Source organism: Artibeus jamaicensis, unplaced genomic scaffold (assembly GCF_021234435.1).
Source record: "Artibeus jamaicensis isolate MK-2021 breed Jamaican fruit bat unplaced genomic scaffold, CSHL_Jam_final scaffold_1964, whole genome shotgun sequence".
Lineage (NCBI taxonomy): Eukaryota > Metazoa > Chordata > Mammalia > Chiroptera > Phyllostomidae > Artibeus > Artibeus jamaicensis.
Genome location: NW_026522030.1, coordinates 69,134,055 through 69,159,644, shown reverse-complemented (window position 1 = coordinate 69,159,644; position 25,590 = coordinate 69,134,055). Strand labels below are relative to the sequence as shown.

The 25,590-nt window shown below is 39.5% G+C and overlaps 1 protein-coding gene across 9 annotated transcripts in view; it reads right to left on the bottom strand.

Annotated features, from left to right (window-relative positions):
- Window positions 1-25,590, bottom strand: part of CDC14B (cell division cycle 14B) — a 96,294-nt gene that overhangs the window by 47,322 nt on the left and 23,382 nt on the right. For 7 of the 9 annotated variants that reach the window (XM_037151558.2, XM_037151551.2, XM_037151549.2 and 4 more), the window contains exons 2-4: window positions 9,177-9,267; window positions 8,577-8,652; window positions 6,741-6,833 (exon numbers count right to left, since the gene is read on the bottom strand). In XM_037151558.2, coding sequence (XP_037007453.2) covers window positions 6,741-6,833; window positions 8,577-8,652; window positions 9,177-9,267 — 260 coding nt within the window. Of the gene's footprint in view, window positions 1-6,740; window positions 6,834-8,576; window positions 8,653-9,176; window positions 9,268-10,615; window positions 10,957-25,590 lie in introns of those variants that run through there. The other 2 variants (XM_037151557.2, XM_037151555.2) reach the window with 2 other exon arrangements.

Below are 25,590 nucleotides of genomic sequence, written 5' to 3'. Positions count from 1 at the left end.
ATGGGATGTAAAGTACAGCATAGAAAATAAAGCATCCAAAGAACTACATGCATGACCCATGCACAAGGGCAATAATGTGGGGATTTGCCTGAGGGACTGGTGGGTGCTGGGTAGAGAGGGACAAAAGGGGAAAAATTGGGACAACTGTAATAGCATAATCCATAAATTGTAATTTTAAAAAAATCCACATAAGTCCACAGCTTAAAAGATCTGCAATCAAATATCCTAAATGATCAAAGGGCCATTTCTCTTTGCTCTCTCCCAAAGTTAATACAACCTAGCAGTTATCACAAGCAACTAAATATTAGGCTCACCACAGTGAAAAGGGAAATAAAGTTATGATGAACTGTAAAGACTTCATTCAGCTGCCTCAACCACAGCGCAGAGCCTGAGGGGTGCTGTCCCCACTCTGTGGCTCCAATGCACCTCGATCTACCTGGTGCCTGGTCCTACTTACAGCTGCCTGGTTGCTGTTTGCTCTGCCTTTCACAGACACTCAGGACAGGATTTTGCCCAGGATGGGTGTTTACAAAGACTTTGGCCATCCACGTGGTTCTGTTCTCTAGTCTCTATTGCCTGGTCTCGACGGCTGTTTGCCAAAGTGGATTTGTCCCCACTGCTTCCAGATCCTCTCCCTTTTTCTCCTCTTGTCTTGTATTTTCAAATGAGTCCTTTACCTGCCAGACAACTTAACCCAGCACTGACTACGCTGCTTCCAAAATAATTAAATCATTAAGAAAAAGTAAACCATTGGTTCAAAAGATCACCATTAAAAAATAAATTAAGTCCCTGGGATGTTGTAACTGTTGAAGCAATCTCAAACTCAGTGCAGTTTAGAATTCTACTGACAGGCTGCTGAATTAGTAATATATTCCTAGAATTTAATTAGCATCATAATTTTCAATATAAATGTTTACAAGGCAATCATTCTTAAGGCTATAAAAACAGAGTAAAACACTTTGAACAGGGAATTTCCATGTTACCACAATTAGCTCTAAGAAAGTAATCTAGGAAACATTTGAGGAAAGCAAATTTGCAAACAGTTTGCTTGTGCCTTTCAAACTCAAAATGCTCTAACCACAGAAAAATGTTAGAAATGATGGTTAATCTCCCAAGCTAGCCCTCAAAAGCATATTTAACCTACAGAAAAGCTGAATACTGCATTATGATCTGCAGGAAAATACAAATGTTGGGGCAGTAAGATGGAACTGAGGTTGATAACTAGTAAGATACAAAGAGAATTTCCTTGTTTTTTGATATAGAAATCTGATTTAATGTATAATAATGGTAGACAGACCCAGGAAAATGAACAAGAAAATGGCAGTGAATCCTTAATTTGTGCAAGATACTCTACTGTGAACTAGGCTTTGTATATAAATACAATCTGGGTATAAAGATGATAAAAATGAGAAGCCAGCTCAGCCTGAACCTAAGCCCCCTAAGCTTCATCCAATATCCAAATGGCCTCTTATAAATAATCTTTTTGCAACGGGAAATTAATGTTTGCACCTACTAGTAAAACAGCACACCATCTCCATTTAAAGTAGACACAAAAAATTTAAAAGAAAAAGATGGTGACAATTATTTCTAAAGTGAATTAGTTCACACTGCAATTGTACTAAAAAAAAACCCTGGTCCCTAAATATTAGTAAATGTTATCAGTCAGTATGATTGATATATGCTTCATTTTAAATTTTTTTGATTTAAAAGCTCAGCTGCAAGTCCAGCTATTTCGACTCTCGATTTTAATGTGGGCTGTAACGGAGGAACAACAACAAAATCCCACTTGACCATGATACGTAAATGCAAATACAGGAATGATTGTACTCATTTGTCTAATCCCATCCACCAAGGATGTACATTTGGTTAATGAATTTCCAAATTCCCAACCACTCATCAGATGTTGTTAAAAACTAATGGGTAAACCCAATGGTGTGGCTCAGCTGGTTGGGCATCCTCCAGCAAAACCCAATGTGGCCGGTTCGATTCCCAGTCAGGGCACATGCCTGGGTTACAGGTTTAGGTCCCTGGTTGGGGTGCTTATGGAAAGCAGCCAATTGCACACTTATGTTTCTCTCCCTCTCTTTCTCCCTTCCTTCCCCTCTCTTTAAAATCTAAAATACAATAAAATTTACTGTACATTTTTTAAATGTTTAGCAAATGAGTTCAAAACCCAGAACATGCTTTTAAAATTTGGTTTTGTGGGCCATTAATGTAACACTTTACTGTGAAAACTGGTAATTAAAGGGAAATGACCATTCATTCTGTCTTTTCAGTAAAAAGTTAGGTTTCAGGTAACCAAAGAGCCCCAACTGGATGAGGGAAAGCTCAATTGCCATAAAGAAAGCCAGCTAATGAATGAAGGATGAATGAAATAACTTAATAACATTAAATTGAAACTCGAATAAAATGACTGATTCAGGCAAGTATCACCAACTGTTGTTCAAAACACTAACTGTTGATGGGGCACCAAACACATGACCACAAGTCATTCAAATAACACCACACAGAAAACTTCTAAGCAATAACGAGAAAACTGCACACGGAAGGGATTCAAGTCTATAGCTTTAACCTCTAGTTCACAGAAACACAGAGAACAAAGAAACCAGTTCTAAAACACCACAAGGAAAAAAGCAGAGAAATTCAAAAGCTGGAACATTCTACAAGGTCATAGGACTGACCTCTTCAATAAATCAGCGTTAGCAAAAGAGACCGTGTGTGAGCGAGATTCAAACCACAACCACCACATGCAACCCGGATCAGGTATTGGCTTGAGTATTTTTGATCCACTGGGGAAATATAAATACAATCTGGGAATCAAGATGATAAAACGTCATTCACTGAAAAAAGCAGGTGATAAAACTGCACTGGAGACATAGCACAGTATACATATTGAACACATGCACACGTGTCCTGCTTCGATAAATAGAAACGAGGTTTGTTTTTAAAAGAAAAATTTCTCCAGGGTACACGTATGGGTTTTGTACATTTCATTTTTTACAACAAAATGACAAAGCAACGTTTCAAACTTTTATTTTTGAAATATTCACTTAATCATTAATTTGTTGTGCAAACTACTTACTTTTGCACTTGAAATTTCATACCTGAAATGACAGATTAAGTACACCACCCCAAAATCTAGCTGGGTTAACAGTCGCTGATTTATCACAGCCACTGACTCATCACAACAGGGTGGCAAACTTACTATTTCATAAAATGATACAGTTCACTCATCTTTTAAAAAAATTTTTCAGTTATTTTTTATGTCTTCAACTCTTTCAGTGTGGTTCAAAAGATTTTTAGTTTCAGGCTAATTTGCTACCAAAGATTCGCCACTTGTGATACTTGGTAAATCCTCTACCAGGCCACACAAAGGGCAGTACTGGAAATATACTGAAGACAAATGAACAGTCAGGCTGCTCCTCTCACTTCTGATACCACAGAAGCACCTGACCGTGCAACAAAAGCAACAGCCGAGCGTGGGTGTACCGATCCTATTTTAAGTATCCATAAAGACTAATCTAGTCTGTTTTAGGATAAAAAATTAAATAGAAACACTAATGTTTCCTTCTCACACCCCCTCCGCACCCTGTATTGGTCCTTTTCAATAAAGGAGGATGAAGCAAGCATGATTCCTTTGCGAGGCTGAGTCCAAAAGGGCAGCGATGGATAGAGTCAGTCCATTTGGAAGGGACTTCTCAAGTTTTCCTCCAGATTTTTGTTTGTTTGCTTTAACATTACCACCTCCCACCCAAGCCAATCACTAAAAAGCCTTACTAGCTCCAAAATTCCTTAAGAATTTCAGAAAAGGTTATCAAGGTGGAAGATCAATTTTTAGGGAATTCCCACTCATCTGTCTAAAAATCTCTAATCAGAGGATTCCAGACTTCAACCAGATCAAACCTTCACTTACCTATTACTTTGATGTTAATTCTTTTGAGGTATCCTCATTATAGTACTTTGTCACTCCTTTGCTACTATCAATAAATTTTTTTTCTTAGATGTTTTTCTCCTATGTCCCTGCCTAGCGTCATTACAGCACCATGCTCCTACATTAGCCATCCCTTCATGGCTGCAAATACTTTTGCTACAGCCAAGAACTGTAATCCTTTTGCCCAGTTGGCTTCTAGCTGAGCCAAGGAATGAACTGAAGTGGATGTCCAAATTGCTGACCTGGCATTTTCCTAACCTTGAATCAAATCAGTCCTAATCCGAGAGCACGAAATCCTGAAAGGCTCTGCAACCTAAAATATACTAAATCCCCCCAAATTAACTTCTGCCTGATATTAAAAATGGAGTCGCTGTTGCTGAACCCCACCAAGACAATACCTAACCTAACTGCAGATTCAGCCATCCCAGGAATGGAATTCTAAACCAATCAGTCTGGAATTTCCAGGTCAGCAGTAAAGATAATCTAACTCAAAAGGCCACCTGCCTTCCTTACCTAAGGGAAAGTGCCCTGGCCTGAAATAATCTACTCCTACAACTTCGGTCTCATCCTCTACCTGTAAAAACCTTTCTATTTATTTACCAGATGGGATGAGTTCTCATGCATGAATTATTAATAAAACCAACTATATCTAAATTTACTGGGCTGAACTTATATTCTTAACAATGCCCAAAACCATAAACAAAGTCAGAAGGCCAACAGCAAAATGAGAACAAATAATGCCAACAAATTTCAATAAATATGCCAAAGGGTTACTGTTCTTAACTGGCAATAAAAAAAAACAGCAACAAAATGTAAAGAGATTTCTTATTTATAAAATTATCAAGTGTTTTGTTTTTGTCACAACCCCTGCTTACTTCCCATTGTGCCACAGCTACCCTCCTCTAGGGGTTCTGCACACTGAAGTCACCAGGTCTGGGACATTTCAACTGACTGGAGACAAATGCTGACCCACAGCAGCCCAGGCAGAGCTTTGTGCAATGTGAGGATGTTTATTGTCATATCAAGGACCATTTCTTTAGGGTTCCCTTTAATATATTAAAAACCTCAGGAATCCTGGCTGTGCCCCTCTTTCTGCAAAGCTGTCTTGATTTCTTCTAATCATGGGGTTCCTCTCCCCAAAGAATGAAAGCAGCCTTTGCATAATCTTTTTCTTGGGAATTGGCCTTGGCTCTCCCCTCCCCCCACACCCAAGGATTTTTGCCGCTAAACACAACAAACATCAGAAAAGATGGGGGAAGAAAAAACACCACCACAACATTTCAGTAAGCTTAAGAAATCAAATACTAACAACACAACCTACAACCCATGTTCCATAAAATCAGAGATGATAATAAAAAAGTTACCTCAGAAGCATTTCTCAACTACTTTTGTAAGTACAAACAGGAAAATAAGACAAAAAAAGGCCTTAATCTTTGTTAATTATATACCTTAGACATAGGAAGGAAAAATAAATTATTAAATTTTGAGACAAATTTTAACTAGCACCACCAACTGTTGGTCCAATCAATGTACATGCCAAAGATGTACATTCCAGAGTTTGATCCTATGAATCAGACAAGATACAGCAGTGTATCTTAAAAGAGAGGGAGCAAGACAAAAAAACTGTATGAAGCTGAGGGAAGAACTTACAAACAAAAACAAACTTTTTTTTTAAATCTAAGAGAGTAATTACCACAACTGTGGTGGCCTGGAGTGGAAGAAACAGCCCCTTGCCGTCCGTCCTTCTCACTGAACGGGGCGGCTGTACCCGCACCACCAGGAAAATGAGGGACACTGCTCTGGAGGAGCTCTCAGGAGCTCAGGGAAAACTCCTGCTTAGGTACGCCTCCAAACGCACACACCAGGCACAGAAAAACTGACTAAAAAAAAAAAAATCTTCCATGATATTTACAAATGAAGTTCATAATTCCTGGGTAAATACCAACTATTCCAAAACATGCTTTCAGTGGCCCAGACAGACCGGCCACGCGATGCCACATGCAAGCACCGTGGGGCACCACTGCTTTCCTACAGCGCTGACACACCGAGCCTCCTGCCAGACGTCTGCATGAGAATGAAGGCAATCTCAGAACCATACCTTAGTTAGGAAAAACTGTATTCAAATTATAAAGCACTTTTACCTCATGTGGTGTACTTTTTCTTTAAATCAATTATTGGGCTGGACTTTATTTTCACAACTTCACTAAATGGATCATGAGTTAAGAACAACAGTTTTGAGCGCCTTACTTTCTATTTCTAACCTTAACTGCCATAACACAAAGGTTTTTATACTAGCTGGGCAAATTTTTTTGAAATAGACTCTTTTAAAGCTGTTTTAGCCCTGGCTGGTGCAGTTCAGTGGACCGAGCATGGGCCTGTGAACCAAAGGGTCACCAGTTCGTTCCCAGTCAGGGCACATGCCTGGGTTGCAGGCCAGGTCCCCCCAGTTGGGGACACATGAGAGGCAACCACACATTGATGTTTCTCTCCCATGCTTTCTCCTTCCCTTCCCCTCTCTCTAAAATTAATAAATAAAATATTAAAGAATAAAATTGATAGATGACTGATTAAAAAAAAAAGCAGTTTAAGGTTCAGAACAAAATGAGCAGAAGGTACCGAGATCTACCACGTACACCCCGCCCCCACCTATGCACAGCCTTCCCCAGTTGTCAATTTTTAAAAAGCAAAACATGTTTCTCTGAAAAAAAATCAAGACATTATCTCAGGGAAAAAAATCTCGAATCCCCACGGCGAAGCACCACCGTGTCGGCATTTTCGCCGACGCGTCAGGCGGCCGTCAAAGACTCACCATGTAGCAGCCGACGAGGAAAGCCGCGTTGGCCTGTTTCCTTTGATCGGAGCCAGTGAAATGAACGATTTTCTTCCTTATCATTGTAAGGGACTGCATAAAGATACAAAACTGTTAGTACCTTCCTTTTAATGGGAAGCTTTCTAACATTTTATTTTGTGATGAAGATAAATTCCAAAGTTTAGCATTCATATTATTAGCAAGACATTTAAAAAGATTAACTTTGATTCCCCAAGTACTGTGTACCTGCCCATAAAATATATATTCTTGGATTATAGGTATGTACAATTAAAGAGAAAACAAAAGATATGAACAGATATATAAAGTACAGACCACCTCTGAAGGAATATCTAAGAATCTGGAAGAGGGGAGGGGGACACTTTTCTTTCACTTTCCTACTGTTAAAAAAAAAAAGACCGATACTTTCTTAGTTGACCTAAAGGATAAAAGTCCACAGATGGCTGAGGATGGGAAAAATTCTTTCTTTCAAAATTAAAGCAAAGGAACACAAGTGGCTGGGGGTGGGGGGGGGGGGGGAGGATACTATTTTTAGCTTCATAGCCCTGGATGAAACAAAAGACCTGCCAATGACAACTGGAAAAAGGGGTGGGGTGAGGGGGGACATAAACATAACACTATAAATGCTTCTATTCCTATCCAAGAGATACAAAAGTCCAGAAGAAGAGCCTGCACCTCTATATTAGCCTGTAATGAATATAAATATAATACAAAAAAAGGGCAACCCCACAATTTCCACTTTACAGGTTAGTAGCTCATTTGGCAGATGATTCTAACATTTATGATGTGAAATTTTAGGTTTGATATTCAAGTGAAAAGAATTTGCCATACTCACCCATACATTTTTAATACAATTTAATTTTTAACTGAAAAGAAATTTTATTTCTTCTGTGTAGTAGCCTGGTAACTTAAGTGACCGAATAAAGCTGTTTTTAAAAAGGACTTGTCTGTCCCCAGGTCCAGCATTTTTCACCTGAGAACTTACAGTGACTAATTAGGAACCGCTAGCAGTATATACACTTATTACTGTGCATTAGCAATAATTCAAAGTTTCTAAAATAAATGGATGGGGTCTAAGCTCAAACTAAGTCACAAGTAGGACATCAGGGGAGATTGAAGACAGACTTAGAGAAAGATGAGCAGATTTTTCTTTACTTGCTAGCACTCCTCTATGATCAAAGTGAAGGCAGAAAGAGCAATGACCACAGCAAGGGAAGCTTCTCATTAGGGTTCAGTTGCAGTTCCATTAGGTCAGGTGATAAGAGGTTTATTTGATTAACCAATTTTCACTTTGACTTTCAAGTATTTGAGCATCACCAACCCAAACCTGAACCAAATACCCAAACTTAAACTATTCAACCAAAACTATGGAAAACTGCTCTGGCTGGTGTAGATCAGTGGATTGAGTGCGGGCTGCAAACCAAAGAGTCACTGGTTCAATTCCCAGTCAGGGCACATGCCTAGGTTGCGGGCCAAGTCCCCAGTGAGGGGTGTGTGAGAGGCAACCACACATTGATGTTTCTCTCCCTCTCTTTCTCCTTCCTTTCCCTTCTCTCTAAAAATAAATAAATAAGATCTTAAAAAAAAAACCAAAAAACAACCTCTAGAAAACTAAAATATACACTATACCTTTACAAAGCAAAACACACACACACACACACACACACACACACACACACACGAATATGTCCCAAACACCACTGCAGTAAAAAACATGAAATTTCCCTTTTCAAACAAGAGATGTGCCTTCCTTACTTTCCCCTCCCCAAGATCAGGCTAACAATGATTAAGTCAAATCTTAAGTAAAAAAGACTTTACCTTTAATTTCTTAGTTATCTTGCAACAATATCTGTAAACCATTGCCAGATTGAGTGGTCCAAAATCTGCGTAGAAGCTTTAAAAGTAAAAAACAAAAATGTATATGTATAGTCCGGATGCCCTGAATATATCTTTCTGGAGCTACAAGATCAAATCAAGACAAGGAAGCATACACCAAATTACTATCAGTCACACAACTTAAAGGTACTGCCTTAACTAGTGGAAGAGATACTCTGGTATATAATGCCTATTAAGAATCATGAAAATTGGCTCAACAACACATGAAAATACCTTCTGAATAAAAAGGCTATTTTTCTGCACATCTCCACTGGTAGAAACACATCTTAGCATATTAGTTTATATCTCATTGTACTGTAAACTATTAGAATGTCAAATATAAATTGTTAAATTTAGGAAGATTCTTTCATTTTGATTTTCCCCCCTAAGGGTCTACTTTATTACTAAGGTTAATTAAAGGAAAAAAGCCCTGCAATTATCAGTCAACAGATTTGTAGTTTTCCAAGGTTATCCTATTTATAAACATACCTTTAGATTCTTCAAAATAAAAAAATTAACAGCCTTTTAAAAAGCAATACTTACTTTTCATATTCAAGTTCATTATCTATGCTGAAATAATGTACACCTGATGAACTCTTTGGTCTGCTGTAGAGAATGGCAAAACAAAGGCGATCTGAAATGGAAAAATTGCAATGTTCCTTCCTTCAGATTACTTTATACAATTTCATATATCATGATACAACTCTTTTCAGATGAAGTCAGATTTTTTATTTTTTCCATGCAGGTTTCTGATGGTAAGGGTGCCAATACTTTCAAAATGTTTTGACTATTTTGATGAGTGATAAAAAAAAAATTAGCAAATTTTTTAAAAGAGAAATTGTCTTTAGCCATAAGTTTCAACAATGACAAGTGACTTTTCGTGGATCAGTAAGGCTTGATTTCTGAGAGAATCTCTCATCACAAAAGTCTAGTTCCCCTGGGCTAAGTAAGATATGTGAGCAAACGGCAGCATGCACTCAAGGCTAGTCATCAACCTGGATGACTTTCGGTATGTACCACTATGTTTGCAAGACATCCTCAACAGTCATTCAATAAGAAACTATTTGAAACTAACTAGTTGATAAAGATCGCTTTCCAAACTGCTTCAAACTTAACATTTAAGGCTACAGAACACAAACAACAAAATGAACCTTATGTTTTACCCAGCTATTCTTAGGGACCATTACTATTTTTGCAGTGATTTTTACAATTAGACAAATCACCATCACAACAGAAACAATGAGCTTTCTGCAAGAGCACAAGATGAACTTGTTTTGTATAAATGCAGTTAGGCTGCTGTAAGGTTTAGCAAGAACCATAACCCATACTAATAATGTTTAGAGGCTGCAACCTTTAATTCTTCCCCCACCCTACCACAGAAAAAGTTGCCTAAAAATCCTCTGTGAAGCAAAGTCATCTAAAATACTTATTAGGACTACTAGTAATGCTACTAGAATACTTACACTAAAAAATTGTGGCAAAATCAAGTCCAGCTTTGAAATACTAAGAAACAAAGGATGCCAGCCTACATCCTTTGCCCAAAAAGTAATTTAAACAATTGTCAGCAATTGCACTCACACAACTGCTATACTTATTTCCTTGTAAATGCCTCAAATAAAATATCTCGCAACCACAAACACTCAAAAGGACGACGGGCTTATTAACCTTTTTCCAACCACAAATGACCTTTGATCCCCGGCAGAGACCACTGATTTTGCTTCCTTGGGTAGAGAGACGTAAGTGACCTACCACCCAGGGGCTCCCCTATGTACAGGTCGGTTAACATTCTCCCCAAAGCAAGAGCACGCGTGGGGATTAGGAGTTTAGGAGGCCACCCACACCCATGAGACAGCATTTGCCGCGGCTCCAAAGGTTTAACGCACCTTCTAGCCAGAAATTGGGGCCTCCTTGAACTCCAGGCGCTGCCCGGTACTATCTAAATACAGGTGTCCCTGTGGGCATCCGGTACCCTCCGCACTCACCTTTGATCACCTCGGCCACCAGACGGGTCCCAGTGCCCTCCCGGCTCATGACTGACTCCAAAGCATCTGGAAGGCGGGACGACCGGATGGCCAGGGAACAACCAGCCGCGGAGAGAGGAGACGCCTCAACCACACCCCCGAAGTTTAAAAACAGAAAGTTTAAAGGGCCGGCCGCGCCCAGGCAGTGGAAACAGCCTCGCCTCTCGGCCACCCACTCCAGCTTACAGGGCGAGTCAACCCAGGAAGTTTAAAACTTCTCAGACAGCCCCAAAAGGAGCGGCGAGGGATTGAGGTGCGGAAGCCAACCCCTGGCGCCCTGACGGAGCTTTGCCCCGCCTGGGGACATGGGGACACTGCCTCCGGGGACTCTAGGCAGTCCTCTACGGTGCAACGCCCTCCAGCGCCAAAATTCTGCACTGCTTACAGGGCTGTGCAGCAGAGCAAGTGGGCGCTGGCCTAGTGAAAGCAGCTCTGAAAGCCAGTAAATAACTTCTCGGAAGAGAAGGGCCAGCTAAGTGGTAACACCAACTGCGGGGGTGCGCCCCTCAGTCGCCTTGGCCTTTGCCACCAGGGAGTGCTGCAGTCGAGCCAGGAGGGGAGGCGCAGTCCTTGAAAAGCCAACGCTACACTCTGCCCCCGTGACCGGTTGAAAGCCGGGTAGGGTGGGTGGGAGTTGCGCCCGCTCTTCTTCTCAGTGTCAAGTTCCTTGGGAGTGCTGGCGTCTTAATTATAATGGATGTCTTCAAAATAGTTGTAAACTTAATAAGCCTGCTACTGCGGTCACTCGATTCCTTTACAGGCCTTAAGCATGGTTAAAAAACAAAACTTGTGATACCTTGCTAAGGAACCATTTAAACTATTTTCTAAACCCATGTTTCTGTTAGTCTGGAATGAGAAAGATACAGTATGAGTTTAGTCCGAATTTTGTTAAAAATAATATAGTGCTGGGATTTGGGGTGGTTTTCATTTCTTCCTATACTTTTCCAAATTTCCTACAGAAAACTGTTACTTTAGTAATCCCTGAAAAATTCTGCAGTGAGCCCCCCTTAAAATAGACAACACAGCAACAAACTCCTTCCCAGGAATTAACACTGTATTTAAAATCCCAGTACAATATATAGATTCTACATCACGTATACATTTTTTCCTCAAAAGTAAACCATCCTAACTTTATTTTTAAATTCTAGACAAATCAAAGACCTTTAATATGAAAAACAAAACCACAAATTCCTTTTTGTGCCAAACTGGAAAAAGGCCTTTCTAAATGAGACTGTAAAAGCCAGAAGAGAATCACCAAATTGATACTTATTTTTAAAAGGGTCTGGTGGCAATGGACACAAAGTGGAAAACTATTTGAAATTCGTCTCATGGAGATGACCACCTCCAACTTTATGTTCTTAAAAAAATAAAATACCAATTTAAACTACAAGGCCCTAGTTTTCCTTCCGACTGGTAAAAATCGAAGGAGTTTGAAAATGAATCGTATTGGTGAGGCTGTGGGGAAACTAACATTGCCTGTGGGTAGGAACACCAGGCTATCTCAAACCCAAACCCAGAAATACCTTTTGGAGGGTGGGGGCCCCTTTCAGTCTTCTCCCGCTAGGTGAGTGTTCTAAGGAACCCATCTGTATAATGTATGTTTGGCTTCGGTGGATTTTTTGGAGGACTCTTTGAATGCGTTTGCCCGTTTCATGACAATGATTTATGAGGGCACCCGTGTACACTACACAGAATGTTCAGCAGTTGTTGACCAAAAAAACCAGCACGACCCCTATGCTCCACCCTCCATTCTCACGATCTTGCCACTTTTGGTATTGTTTCCTTCCCCATGAAAAAAGTCCTCAAAAAAAAAATTTTTGCTAATAACTTTTTCTTTTTTTTAAAGTCAGAAGCACTAAAAGGCATCAAAATGAACAAGTTCAAAAACTATTTTGAGCAGTGAAAAAAGGCTGGATAGGTGTATTACATCAAATAGACAGTACTTTGAAGGTGAATGAAGTTTAAACATGTAAGAATACACAATTTTTTATTAATATATTCTGGGTTTCCTGCCTTGTATAAGCTGGGACAACTTCCATTCATGGCAATTCAAAGTAACATACCTTGCCACCTCAAAATATATTTTTTTGAAAATTGATTTTTAAGCTGGTTATTAAAAAATGAAAGATTCAGAAAAAAATCTTTCACCTTCCCACCTCCCGTGGCCCGCTTAAGGAATTCAGACAGAAATACCTGCTTAAAGAAAGGGAGCATGACCTTAGCAACGTAATAAATTAAGTATGGCAGAAATCTGGCAAAAGCCTGCTGGTTGGCCTTGCCTTGGAGTTCCATTGTTTCTGGGTGCACACTAAGAATTTGATTCCCACATCTCACACATTTGCTCTCTCTACCCGAAAACTGCCTGCATTCCCTTTGAAATCCCAGACCCTCGCCTCTCTTCCCTTTGTCCAGAATGGAATATAAACTTCAACTGTCCAACGCCTCCTTGGGTCTCATATTCTTATTGGCAGCCCAGCATGTGCATTCAAAGTGAGTTCTAGACATTATCTTCTGTTAATCTGTCTGTTACTCTGCTTACCAGCCAGGACAGAAGAACTCTGAAAGGTTCTAGAAAATTATTTTTTGTGCCCCCCACAGAACCTTTCATAAAAGTAATGGTCAGAACACTTAAGACTGCAGGAGTTAAGCTTATAGACAGGTTATTATGTTTTGTGCCTCCTTGCTAATAAGAATATTTAATAAATGACTGCTGTGTAGAAAAAAAAATATCTTATCTGAGATTAGCTGTCATTATATGTAACCTGGTAGAAAGGTTGTGGAAGAATGGATGAACCCCACTACCTGGGGTTTTCTTGCAGTTACAATCAAGAAGTCCTAAGACCCTGGCAAGACCAAATTGGCCCAGGGCAGTTTTTATCAGTGTGATGCAGAGCTGAGATCAGGCATCACTAACATGCCCTAAAACATGTGGGTCACTGTCATGGCAGTCAGACACTTGAGCCAGGAAGAGAAGTCACACAGAAGTAAGGCAGTCAGCCTCAGCAGACAGATATTTCCCTAGGACTCTAAGCCAAGAAATTCAATAAATTCTAATTTATCCACCAAAATAAGCATTTCAAAGGGAAGAACAAATATGTAAATGATCCATCTCATTTCAAACTTCTTGGCAGTAAATAATAAAAAACACTTAATGAGTATGTTTACTACATAGTTATTAAACTCTGATAAGAGTTTTCAGAAGCAAGTTTTTATTCACTATACTCATTCTTTACCTCCCACAGTATTTCATGGCCCTCCTAAAAATGTTTAGGACTTACCACTATTCTAGGTCACTAGTCATGTCAGCAGTAATTTTTTTTCTATAGATGAACCTATCAGGGAGATTTTTTCCAATTGTCATGCCAGTTTGGCTGTGATTTTTAAGAAAATGGTTTAGAGAAGAGAGGATTACTGAAGAAAGAAACTAAAGATACAAATCACTGGAAGCACATATTATATTCATGGAGAGGAAGAATTAACATCATTAAAAATGTTCATACTGCCCAAAGCAATCTATAGATTCAATGCAACTCCTAACAATATACCAACGATATATTTCACAACACTAAAACAAGTATTTCTAAAATTTACATGGAACTACAAAAGGCCACAAATTTTAACAACAATCTTTACCATGCTACCTCTAATATCGAAATATACTATAAGGCTGCAGTAACCAAAATGGCATAAAAGCAGGCACACATGAGATATGTCCAAAAGTATCCAGCCTTGTAATATGAAAATGAGAGACATTTATTAAAGAACATACAAGATACAAGAGACACTGCACATAGGACTGTGATGTCTAAGACCCCTTCAGAGTTATGAGCTTCTTGAAGAAATCTGGTTCATTGGTAGTAGTGTGAATCAAGTCATTACTAACTTCAGCATGATGTTCCTTCTGTCCTGGCAGAAGCCACGGAATGAATGTTGCCATGACACAGTTCATGCCAAGATCCTGCATCAAAATCTCTGACCCGGTAGGTTTCGGAATCCCCAGATCAGCTTCTGGTTCTCACAAGGTCGGCTGCCAATCTGTCTTAAATGCAGCCCATACACTCTCCACATTCTCGGGTGGTTTGCTTGTTGCAGGCCTTCCAGAACATGGATCACTTTCAACAGATTCTCCACCATCTTTGAAGTGTTTGTGCCACACTCTTGTGTTTCACTCATTACACTGTCCCTGAAAGCCTTCTGAATCATCCAAATAGCTTCCACAGAGGAATGTTCAAGTTTAACACAAAATCTGATGTAGAGTCATTGCTCTACTCAGTCATTTTGACTGTGACAGCCCCACAGTACACATGCTCACTCAGTGGCACCTACCTTCCCCACTGACTAGTACAGTGAAGTTATCATTTTTCACACCTGTGCATTCCAGTTTAATCTCCTTGGCTGTCAGGTTACAATGATATTGTGCAAACCATTCTCGTTATATTAACAATGGCTGGACAGGGGAGGGGGAGGCAGAAGACTACTTGAACAACAATAAAATTCAAAAGTATTTTAAAAAATTAAGTTAAAAAAATAAATCTTAACAGCGGCTGGACATTTTAGTGTATCAATGGAACACAACAGAGAGCCCAGAAATCAACCCACACCTTTATAGTCAGAGGGAAGCAAGCACATACAAAGAGCTAAAGATAGCTTATTCGATAAATGGTGTTGGGAAAATTGGACAGACACATGTAGAAAAATGAAGTTAGACATATGCATATGCCACATAAAGAATAAATTCAAAATGAATTGAAGATGTAAATATTAGACTTAAAACCATAAATGTTAAAGACTCAAAACCATAAAAATCCTAGAAAAAAACAAAGGCAGTAAAATCTCAGACACTGCTGGTAACAGTATTTTTTCTGATTTATCTCCTCAGGGAAGAGAAACAAAAGAAAAACTAAATCCACGGGACTACATCAAACTAAAAAGTTTTTGCACAGTGAATGAAACCATCAACAAAATAAAAGGACAACCCACAGAATGGGAGAACATATTTGCCAATACATCTGATAAGGAGTTAATCTCTAAATTATACAAAAAATTTACAAAACGCAACACCAAAATAACAAAATCCAATGAAAATGGGCAAAGGACCTGAACAGGCTCTTCTCCAAAGACGCCAGTAGACACATGCAAACATGCTCAATGTCACTGATCTTCAGAGAACTGCAAACTAAACCCACCAATGAGATACATCACCTCACATCTGTCAGAATGGCTCTCATCAAACAACTGCTGGCGAGGATGCGGAGGAAGGGGAACACTTCTACATGCAGGTGGGAATGGAGACTGGTACAGGCACTGTGGAAAGCAGCATGGAGATACCTCAAACAATTCAAAATAGACCTGCCTCATGACCCATTGATTCCACTTCTGGGAGTTTATCCAAAGAAGCCTGAACACTAATTCAGAAAAATATAAGCACCCTTATTTTATAATCGGCAAGATATGGAAGCAGCCCAAGTGTCCATCAGTAGATGGATGAGTGGATAAAACAACTATGGGACATTTATACCGTGGAATATTACTTAACTGTAAAAAAAAGAAAATTATACCCTTTGTGACAGCATAGGTGGACCTGGAGAACATTATGCCAAGTGAAATAAGCCAGTCAGAGAAGGACAAATATCATATGATTTCATTCATATGTAGAATCTAATGAACAAACTAAAGTAACAAGCAAAATAGAGAGAGACTGTTAGATCGAGAGCAGGCTGATAGCTCTGGGTGGGGGGGTTAGAGGAAGAGGTGTCAGAAAAAAAGAAAAAAGACTCACGGATTCTGGGAATCCGTGTGGTTGATTGTAGGGGGGAGGGGAATGGGTAGAGGTGGAAGAAGATATAAGGGGGATAAAAGGTAATGGAAAAAAGTAGAATAGAAAATCTTTAAAAAGAGAGGATTAAGGTACATGTTAAATTTTTTAATGTCAACCAGGGCAAAAGATCTGAAGAGATTTGAAGAAGAAATTACAGGAATGTGTACAGGTTTATAGACTCATGAAAAAGGCATTCAAATCAGCATGAAATACCACCTCACAGCCACTAGATGGCTAAAATAAGAATGACAACACGACTGTTGGAGAAAATGTAAAGTAATCAGAACTCTAAAACACTGTTTGGGAATATAAAAGGGTATTAAGCCTTTGGAAAAGTTTAGCAGTTTCTTAACAAAGTTACATACACCTTTCCCTATGACCCAGCAACACAACAACTAGTAATGTATACATACCCAAGAGAAGGTAAAACCGGTTTACAAAAGGACTGGTATGTTGATATTTGTAGCAGCTTTGGAATGCCAGAAATTGGAAATAACACATACTTCCATCGCAGGAGAATGGATAAGCATGTTGTACTATATTCACATAATGGAACACTACTCAACAAAAACAAACCAATGAAGTGTTGATTTACAAAACAAAACGGTTGCATTTCTAAAACACTGCTGAGCAAAAAGACAGACACAAAAGAGTTCATGCTGTATAACTCTCAATACATAGTGTTCAAAAACAGGTGAAATTAATTTATACTGAAGCAATTAACAGTGGTTGTTTGGGGTAAGAGGGAAATGGACCCCCGAGGGAGCAGTAGTTCACAAGAGTGTACACTTGCTAAAAATCAAACTGCACACATAAACCTGTGCATTTTACTATATTTGATCTATACCTTTTAAAGGGGTAGACGTGGGGGGGGGTGTTAGTGACCCATAAGATGTTAGATCCATGAAAATACTACAGAACTAATCTAAAATATTTTGTATAAATATGTGAAAAGACTACAGAATTAATATTTTTATACAGAATACAATTAAGATTTATCTTGATTTAACTAAGTGTACAATATAGACCATGAATAGTGTATTACACTGCAACTTTAAAAAAGGCATATAAAAAAAAGATAGTGTGGCTAATTGAAGGATTCTTTCAGGGATGCCTGAAATAATATTTTAATCCTTTATCAGACTGTAAAAGAATTTTTTTTAAAAAAAAGGTTCCCTTGGGTCCTAAGATCTTCTCAGAAATAGGGTTTATTATTAAATGGAAATTTTATCTGCCATTTTTTATTCTCTCAAACACACCATTTTAAAAGTACTCTAGATTGAGAACAAGGAGAAAACTGTTGTTAATACTATGTCATATGGTTCCAACGGAAGAATTGCTTCAAGTCTCATAAATGTAGCAGAATAATTTGGAGGTCTTCCAACATCCCTTCTCTTTTGTCTTAAAATATTGACCTAAAATAATGATCCAATTCTCATACTACCTAGACCACCACTGCCTAGTAGAACTTTCTCTGACGATGGAAATGTTCACTATCTGCTAACATGGTTAGTGGTTACTATAATGGACAGCACAGACTTAGAGGAAGTCAGTCCATCAATTTCTAATCTATAGCCTCTGACAAGAAACAAAAAGCCTTCAACTGTCTGAAAAATAAAAGGGAGCTATGGCTTTCCTTTTCCAGCCTTTGGTTGTTCCAAGAGTCCTAACATCTCACTCTGATTCTCTCAGCCGCTTGCAGAGAACGAGAGCACCTGTGATCAGAAACACGCCTCACCCAGCACAGTGCCGAACTGCAACACCCAGCAATTCTTTGCTTAATAAAGGAATGAATAAATAAATGGAGAAACGGCAGACTAAAGCTAGAAAAAAGGGAAATTTTTCATTTCCTGAGTGAATCCTAGCCTGCTCACTTTGCACATATTGTCTCAGTATTTTTCACTTATTCTTATGGTATAGGTGTCATTGCCCTCATTTTACAGACAAGAGAGCCAGCTCCAAGGAAGACTGCGTTAACTGGCACAGGGTCACTCAGCTGGGACAACCAGGTACTGCGAAGCTTTGAACAAATATAACATGACAGCCCTGCACTTACAGGGAAGACGGAGCATAGGTAGATACCCTTCACTTCCTAGAAGAACCCAAAGAAGGATAACAACCAATTCAAAAAGAAAAAACAACCAGAACTGACAGAAAATCATACTGTATGGAAGTTTGAAAACCAAGGAGTTAAAGAAGAAACATTCATCCAGTAGGTGGGGCAGAGATGGGAAGCAGGGGCCGAGAGGGAACATGACAAGACAGCAACTGGCTGACTGGGATATCCCACATGTGGGATTGGATGAGCCTGTAGGAACAACTGAGGAGCAAGACAAATAGCACAACTAATTATCTGCAGTAGAGAAAGAAACTCCCAGCCTCACAGCAGAGTCTCTTGGAGAGGCTCAAGTGATCCTAGAATGTATATAATCCCACCCACCTGAGAATCAGCACCTAAAAGGGAACAATCTGCTTGTAAGAAGCAAGGGAAGTGACGGAAGACACGAGAGAGCCAAGAAAGCAGCACCGCTCCCTCTCTGACCCCTCCCCAACATACAACACAGCAAAGAGGGTTGCCCCGCCCTGGCAAATACCTAGGGCTCTGCCCTCTACAATGTAACAGGTGTGCCAAGACACAGAAATTTGGCCCAAATGAAAGAACAGATCAAAACTCCAGAAAAAGAGCTAAGCAATGAAGAGATACCCAACACATCAGATGCAGAATTCAAAACACTGGTTATCAGGATGCTCACAGAAATGATTGAGTACAGATGCAAAATAGAGGAAAGAAAAAGGTTATGCAAAGTGAAATAAAGGAAAAATACACAGGGAACCAAGAGTGAAAGGAAGAAAACTGGGACTGAAATCAATGACTTTGAACAAAAGGAAGAAATAAACCAGAACAGACTGAAAACACAAGAATTCAAAAAAAAATGAGGAGAGGCTGAGGAACCTCTGAGACAACTTTAAACATTCCAATATTCGAATCATAGGGGTGCCAGAAGAAGAAAAAGAGCAAAAAATGGAAAACTTACTCGAACACCAATAAAGGAGAACTTCCCCAATCTGGTGAAGGAACTAGACACGCAACTCCAGCATGATCAGAGTCCCAAAGAAGTTGGATCCACGAAGAAACCCACCAAGACACATCATAATTAAATTACCCAAGATGAAAGATAAGTAGAGAGTCTTAAAAGCAGCAAGAGGAAACAAGAGAGTTACCTACAAAAGAATGCCCATAAGACTATCAGCTGATTCCTCAAAAGAAACCTTGCAGGCAAGAAGGGACTAGAAAGAAGTGTTTGAAGTCATGAAAGGCAAGAACCTATATCCAAGATTACTCTATCCGGCAAAGCTATCATTTAGAACAGAAAGGCAGATACAGTGCTTCCCAGAAAAGGTCAAGTTAAAGGAGCTCATCATCACCAAACCCTTATTATATGAAATGTTAAAGGGACTTATCTATGAAAAAGAAGATAAAAAATATGAACAGTAAAATGACAACAAACTCACAGCTATTAACAACTGAAGCTAAAAAAGCACAAAAAACAAAAAACAGTAAGCAAACAACTAGAATAGGAACAGAATCACAGAAATGGAGATCACATGGAGGGTTCTCAGTAGGGAGGGGGTGGGGAAAGAATGGATTAAAAGGTACAGGGAATAAGAAGCATAAATGGTAGGCACAAAATAGACAGAGGGAGGTTAAGAATAGTATGGGAAACAGAGAAGCCAAAACACTTATATGTACCACCCATGGACATGAACTAAGCAGGGGGTTGAGGGGTGGGGTGGAATGCTGGAGGGGAGTTACAGGACAGAGAGAGGAAAAGAGGAGAAGAAAAATGGGACAACTGTAATAGTAATAGATAAAATATACTTTTAAAAAAACCAATGCTTTGAACAAATATAACCAATGTATTCCTAATCAATTCACATATAGGAGCATAAACACCAGTAATTGCCCTACAGCATTAAAACAAAAAAGGCCAATTTCTCATTATTGTATCACAGTGTGGCTTCAAGGAAATCCCATGAAAAAAATAATTAAACGAGCCCCGGCTGGTGTGGCTCCGTGGATTGAGCGCTGACCTGTGGACCAAAAGGCTGCCAGTTCAGTTCCCAGTCAGGGCACATACCTGGGCTGTGGGCCTGGTCCCTAGTTGGGGGCGTGAAAAAGGCAATGAGTTGATTTTCTCACACACTGATTGATTCTGTCATATACCAATGTTTTTCTCCTTTGCTCCTTCTCCCCCCCAAAAATAAATAAAATATTTTAAAAGAAAAAATAACTAAATAGCTCAGGTAACTGACTCCCAAAACTACTTGTTTTATATAATATGGCTTTGAACATTTAATTATTTTATTACTCAAAAGGAAAGATGCAGGGGGGAAAAAACACTGCAAACCACACTGTGTAAATTGTTGCTTTATTCGAACATTTCTGGGATCAATTCCCTCCAAAGCTTTGCTCCTTGGGGGACTTAGGAGTAGACTGAGAAACACTGGGGAATCCAGAGGAGAGCAGAAAGCAGCACAATTTTGTGGAAAATAAGAAACCGAATGAATGGGATGTTCACTGAGAGCCCTCTATTACCACAGCCAGAAAGTCTTAGTCAGCACTGACACATACTACCTTTATTTACAGGTCATTTTTTAACAAGACATTTTCACAGCAGTAATATTTAGCTCCCTGAACCAGTCCTACATGAAGCCATAAGTCCAAGGATTTTAAGAAAAATTTGCTTGGGGACTTCCACCAAGATGGAGGCATAGGTGGAAACACTGTGCCTTCTCCCACAACCAACTTTAAAGACAACAAAGTTTTAATAACAAAAAACGCAGCCAAAACACAGAAAATTGAACTATACAGAAGTCCGACAACAACAAACCCTTCAGCCAGACTGGTAAGAGGGCAGATACAGCGACTGGAGGTGCTGGAAAACTCAGTCAGACCGACCCAGGTGCGCAGGGCTACGACAGGCAGACCAAGGAGGCAGGCTGACCGCGGTCACACATTTGCATGCAGATAAAACAGCGAAGAAGCGAACACGGAGACAGACCGCTTAGGCCCCAGCAGCAGGAAGCGGCAGAGGGAACCACCATCGTCCCTCTCTGACCCCGCCCCCACAGACGGCGTCACAACCCAGCTACCTGGGCGGCCCTGCCCTGGTGAACACCTCAGGCTCAGCTCCTCATACATAACAGGCGCGAACAGACCAAAACATGGCTCAAGTAGAGCTCAAAGCCCCAGAGCTGATAACTCTAAGTGACCAAGAAATAGCCAAACTTTCAGATGCACAGTTCGAAACACTGGTGATCAGGGTGCTCACAGAACTGGTTGATTTTAATCACAAATTAGAGGAACAAATGAAGGCTAAACTAATTGAAATGAATGGAAATGCACAGGAAACCAATAGTGATGGAAAGGAAACTGGGACTCAAATCAATGAAGTGGACCAGAAGGAAGAAAGAAACAACCAAACAGAAAAGAATGAAGAAACAAGAATTCAAAAGTATGAGGAGAGGCTGAGGAACCTCCACAATATCTTTAAACGCTCCAAAATCTGAATCATAGGGGTACCAGAAGGGGAAGAGGAACAGCCACAAATGGAAAATTCATTTGAACAAATAATAAAGGAGAACTTCCCAAATCTGGAAAAGGAAATAGACTTCCAGGAAATCCAGGAAGCTCAGAGAGTCCCAAAGAAGTTGGACCCAAGAAAGAACACACCAAGGCACATCATCATTACATTGGCCAAGATTAAAATGAAGGAGAGAATCCTAGAAGCAGCAAGAGATAAGGGGACAGTAAGTTCCCAGACCTTACAGGCAAGAAGGGGCTGGAAAGAAGTATTCCAGCTCATGAAAGGCAAGGACCTACATCCAAGTTTGCTCTATCCAGCAAAGCTTTCATTTAGAATGGAAGGACAGATAAAGTGCTTCTCAGATAAGATCAAATTCAAGGAGTTCCTCATCACCAAGCCCTTATTATATGAAGTATTAAAGGGACTTACCTAAGAAAAAGAAGATAAAAAAGATGAATAGTGAAAGGACAGCAAACTCACAGTTATTAAGAACCACACCTAAAACAAAAGCAAAGTAAGAGGACAGCTAGATCAGGAGCAGAACCACAGAAATGAAGATCACATGGAGGGTTAGCAACAGGGGAGTGGGAGGAGGAGAAGGAGGGAGAAGGTACAGAAAATAAGTAGCAGAGACAGTAGGTAGAAAATAGATGGGGGAGGGCAAGAATAGTATGAGAAATATAGAATCTAAAGAACTTGAGACACGTGGTCATAAACTAAAGGGGGGGAAACGGTGGGGAGGGGGCTGCAGGGTGGAGGGGAATGAAGGGGGGGGAATAGAACAACTGTAATGGCATAATCAATAAAATAAAATTAAAAACAAACAAACCAAAAAAAACCCCAAAGAAAACCTTAGTTGTATGTCCCAACATCATGAAATCATTGTTTTTTAAATCATTAAATTAACAACCATTTATAAACTGTTTAGATGTGCCAATACTCTGCTAAACATTGGAGATAAAATAGTGAAAAATATGACCTCATGGGGTGTAAATTATGATGGGGAAGATAGAAAATAAATAAATAATCTATCAAAAAATTTGCTTATACAGTAGCTTGAGGAGAAAAAGGCTCTTGGCTAAGCTTAACGGAATTTTAAGTTAGTCTTCTTTTAAATTGGAAGCTGGATTTTTTAAATAAAAGAAATCGCTAAAAATCCTGAAATTTTAATTTTAGTGCTGAATTATATTTATTATCTATTTTAAAACAAAGCAGTATTTAACTTTTGACTATACAGCAGCTTTATGTTTTACAGTATTACCTGGATAGTTACAATTGAAAAAACTGTCTGAAAGCACAAATGTAATCTTTTTGATGAAAAATAACCACAAAGTACTAAAAATTCTGATAAAAATTACACCTGGTAAGTTTATTGTTTGTTTGTTTTAAGTTAAATTGACTGTGCAGGCACTCTGTGCTTAAACATACATCCTAAATAATTCTAATTTCAAATATTCTGTTCCACTCCTAGAAGTAACCCTTACATTTGTCAGATGCACTTATTTGCTTAAGATACAGCAAAACATTCTCTGAAATCTGGATTCGTGATCTCCAGGAGCCTAATATATTCCACAAAGGAATACGTACACCAACAGCAATACTGAGATTAGTATGCAAATAGAAATAGATGTGAAACTGAGCTGTTTTTTAAAACTAAGTTTTTTTGTGATCAAAAACAGCGTAACAATTTCTCACCATAACCGTTTTTTAAGTGTACACTACATGTTTTAACTACATGCACATTCCTCAACACATCTCTCAAACTTTTCCACTTGAACAACTGAAACTCTAGACCCAGTGAACAGCAAGCAACTCCCCTTTTCCTCCTTCCCTCGGAGTGGCAACCACCACTTACTTTTGGTTCTAAGAGTTTGACTACTTCAGATACCTTGGAGGTAGAATCATATAGTATTTGTCTTTCTGTGATTAACTTACTCCACCTAGCATAATGTCCTCAAGGTCATCCCTGTTGGAGAATGTGACAGAATCACCATTGTTTTTTTTTAAGGCTGAAGTAACATTCTAGTCTATGTATAGACCACATTTTCCTTACACATTCACCTGTTAGTGGACATCTAAGTTGCTTCTACCTCTTGGCTGCTATGGAAAATGCTGCGGGAAACATGGGTGTGCAACTACCGTATTTTTTGGACTATAAGACACACTTCCCCCAAAATTTGGGGGAAAGGGGATGCATCTTATAGTCCAGATGTAGCATATCTGGCTCAGTGGAGGGAGCAGTGGTAGAGTGGGGTCACAGGTTATTAAATATTTTACCACATTTTTTGCTTCAAAATTTTTTTCCTATTTTCCTCCTCTAAAACCTAGGTGTGTCTTATGGTCCTGTGTATCTTATAGTCCTAAAAATACGGTCTCTCTTTAACACTGTTTTCCATTATTTTGGATATATACACCCAGAAGTGAGATGGCTGGATCTTGCCCTATTTTTTTTTTTACTTTTTTTTTTTATTGATTATGCTGTTACAGTTGTTCTATTCCCCCCTTTATTCCCCTCCACCCTACCCCTCATCCCCACCATTACCCCCCCTTTAGTTTATGACCATGTGTCTCAAGTCCTTTAGATTCTATATTTCCCATGCTATTCTTGCCCCCCCATCTATTTTCTATCTACTGTCTATGCTACTTATTTTCTGTACCTTCTCCCCCTTCTCCTCCTCCCACTCCCCTGTTGCTAACCCTCCTTGAGATCTTACCCTATTTTTAATTGTTAAAGAAACCTCCATGCTGTTTTCCATAGCAGCAGCACCATTTTATATTCTCTCCAACAGTGCACAAGGGTTCCAACTTTTCCACATTGTCACCGACACTTGTTATTTGGGCTTTTTTGGGGAGTGACAGGGTGGCAGGGATAGTGGTCAACCTAACAGGTATGAGGTGATATCTTACTGTGATTATGACCTACACTTCCCTAATTAGTGATGCTGATATATATTTTTCATATGCTTATGTGAAATAATAGAAAATACATGTATGTCTCTGCCCCAGAGCTCTTAAAACCCTCAGTGTTAAGAACAGTTGGAGTAACTTTTATTCTCATATTAGGTCTCTGGCCCCAGCTCCTGACACAGGATACTAAATTCCTTAGAACTTCCTGGGTAATAGGAGCATCTCTGTTCTAACGAGGTGACTGGGTGGGCTCCCGGGTCACCAGAAAGACAAAGCCATACCACAAGCTTGAAATGTTCGGCCCTGCCTAAATTCTCTGGAGGACAGAGAGGCTGGAAAGGGAGCTGATAACTGATCATGCTTCTGTGACGAAGCCTCCATAAAAACCCCAGTAATATGGGATCTTCCAGGTTGGTGAACATGGAGATGCTGGGAGAGTGGCAGGCCCAGAGGGGCATGCGATCTCCACCCCCATCCCAGGTACCTTTCCCCACCTATCTCTTTCATTTTTATCCTACTCATATCCTTTTAATAAACTGGTAAATGTAAGTAAACAGTTTTCCTGAGTTCTGTGAGTTGTTCTAGCAAATTGATTAACCCAGAAAGGAGGGTTGTGGGGATCT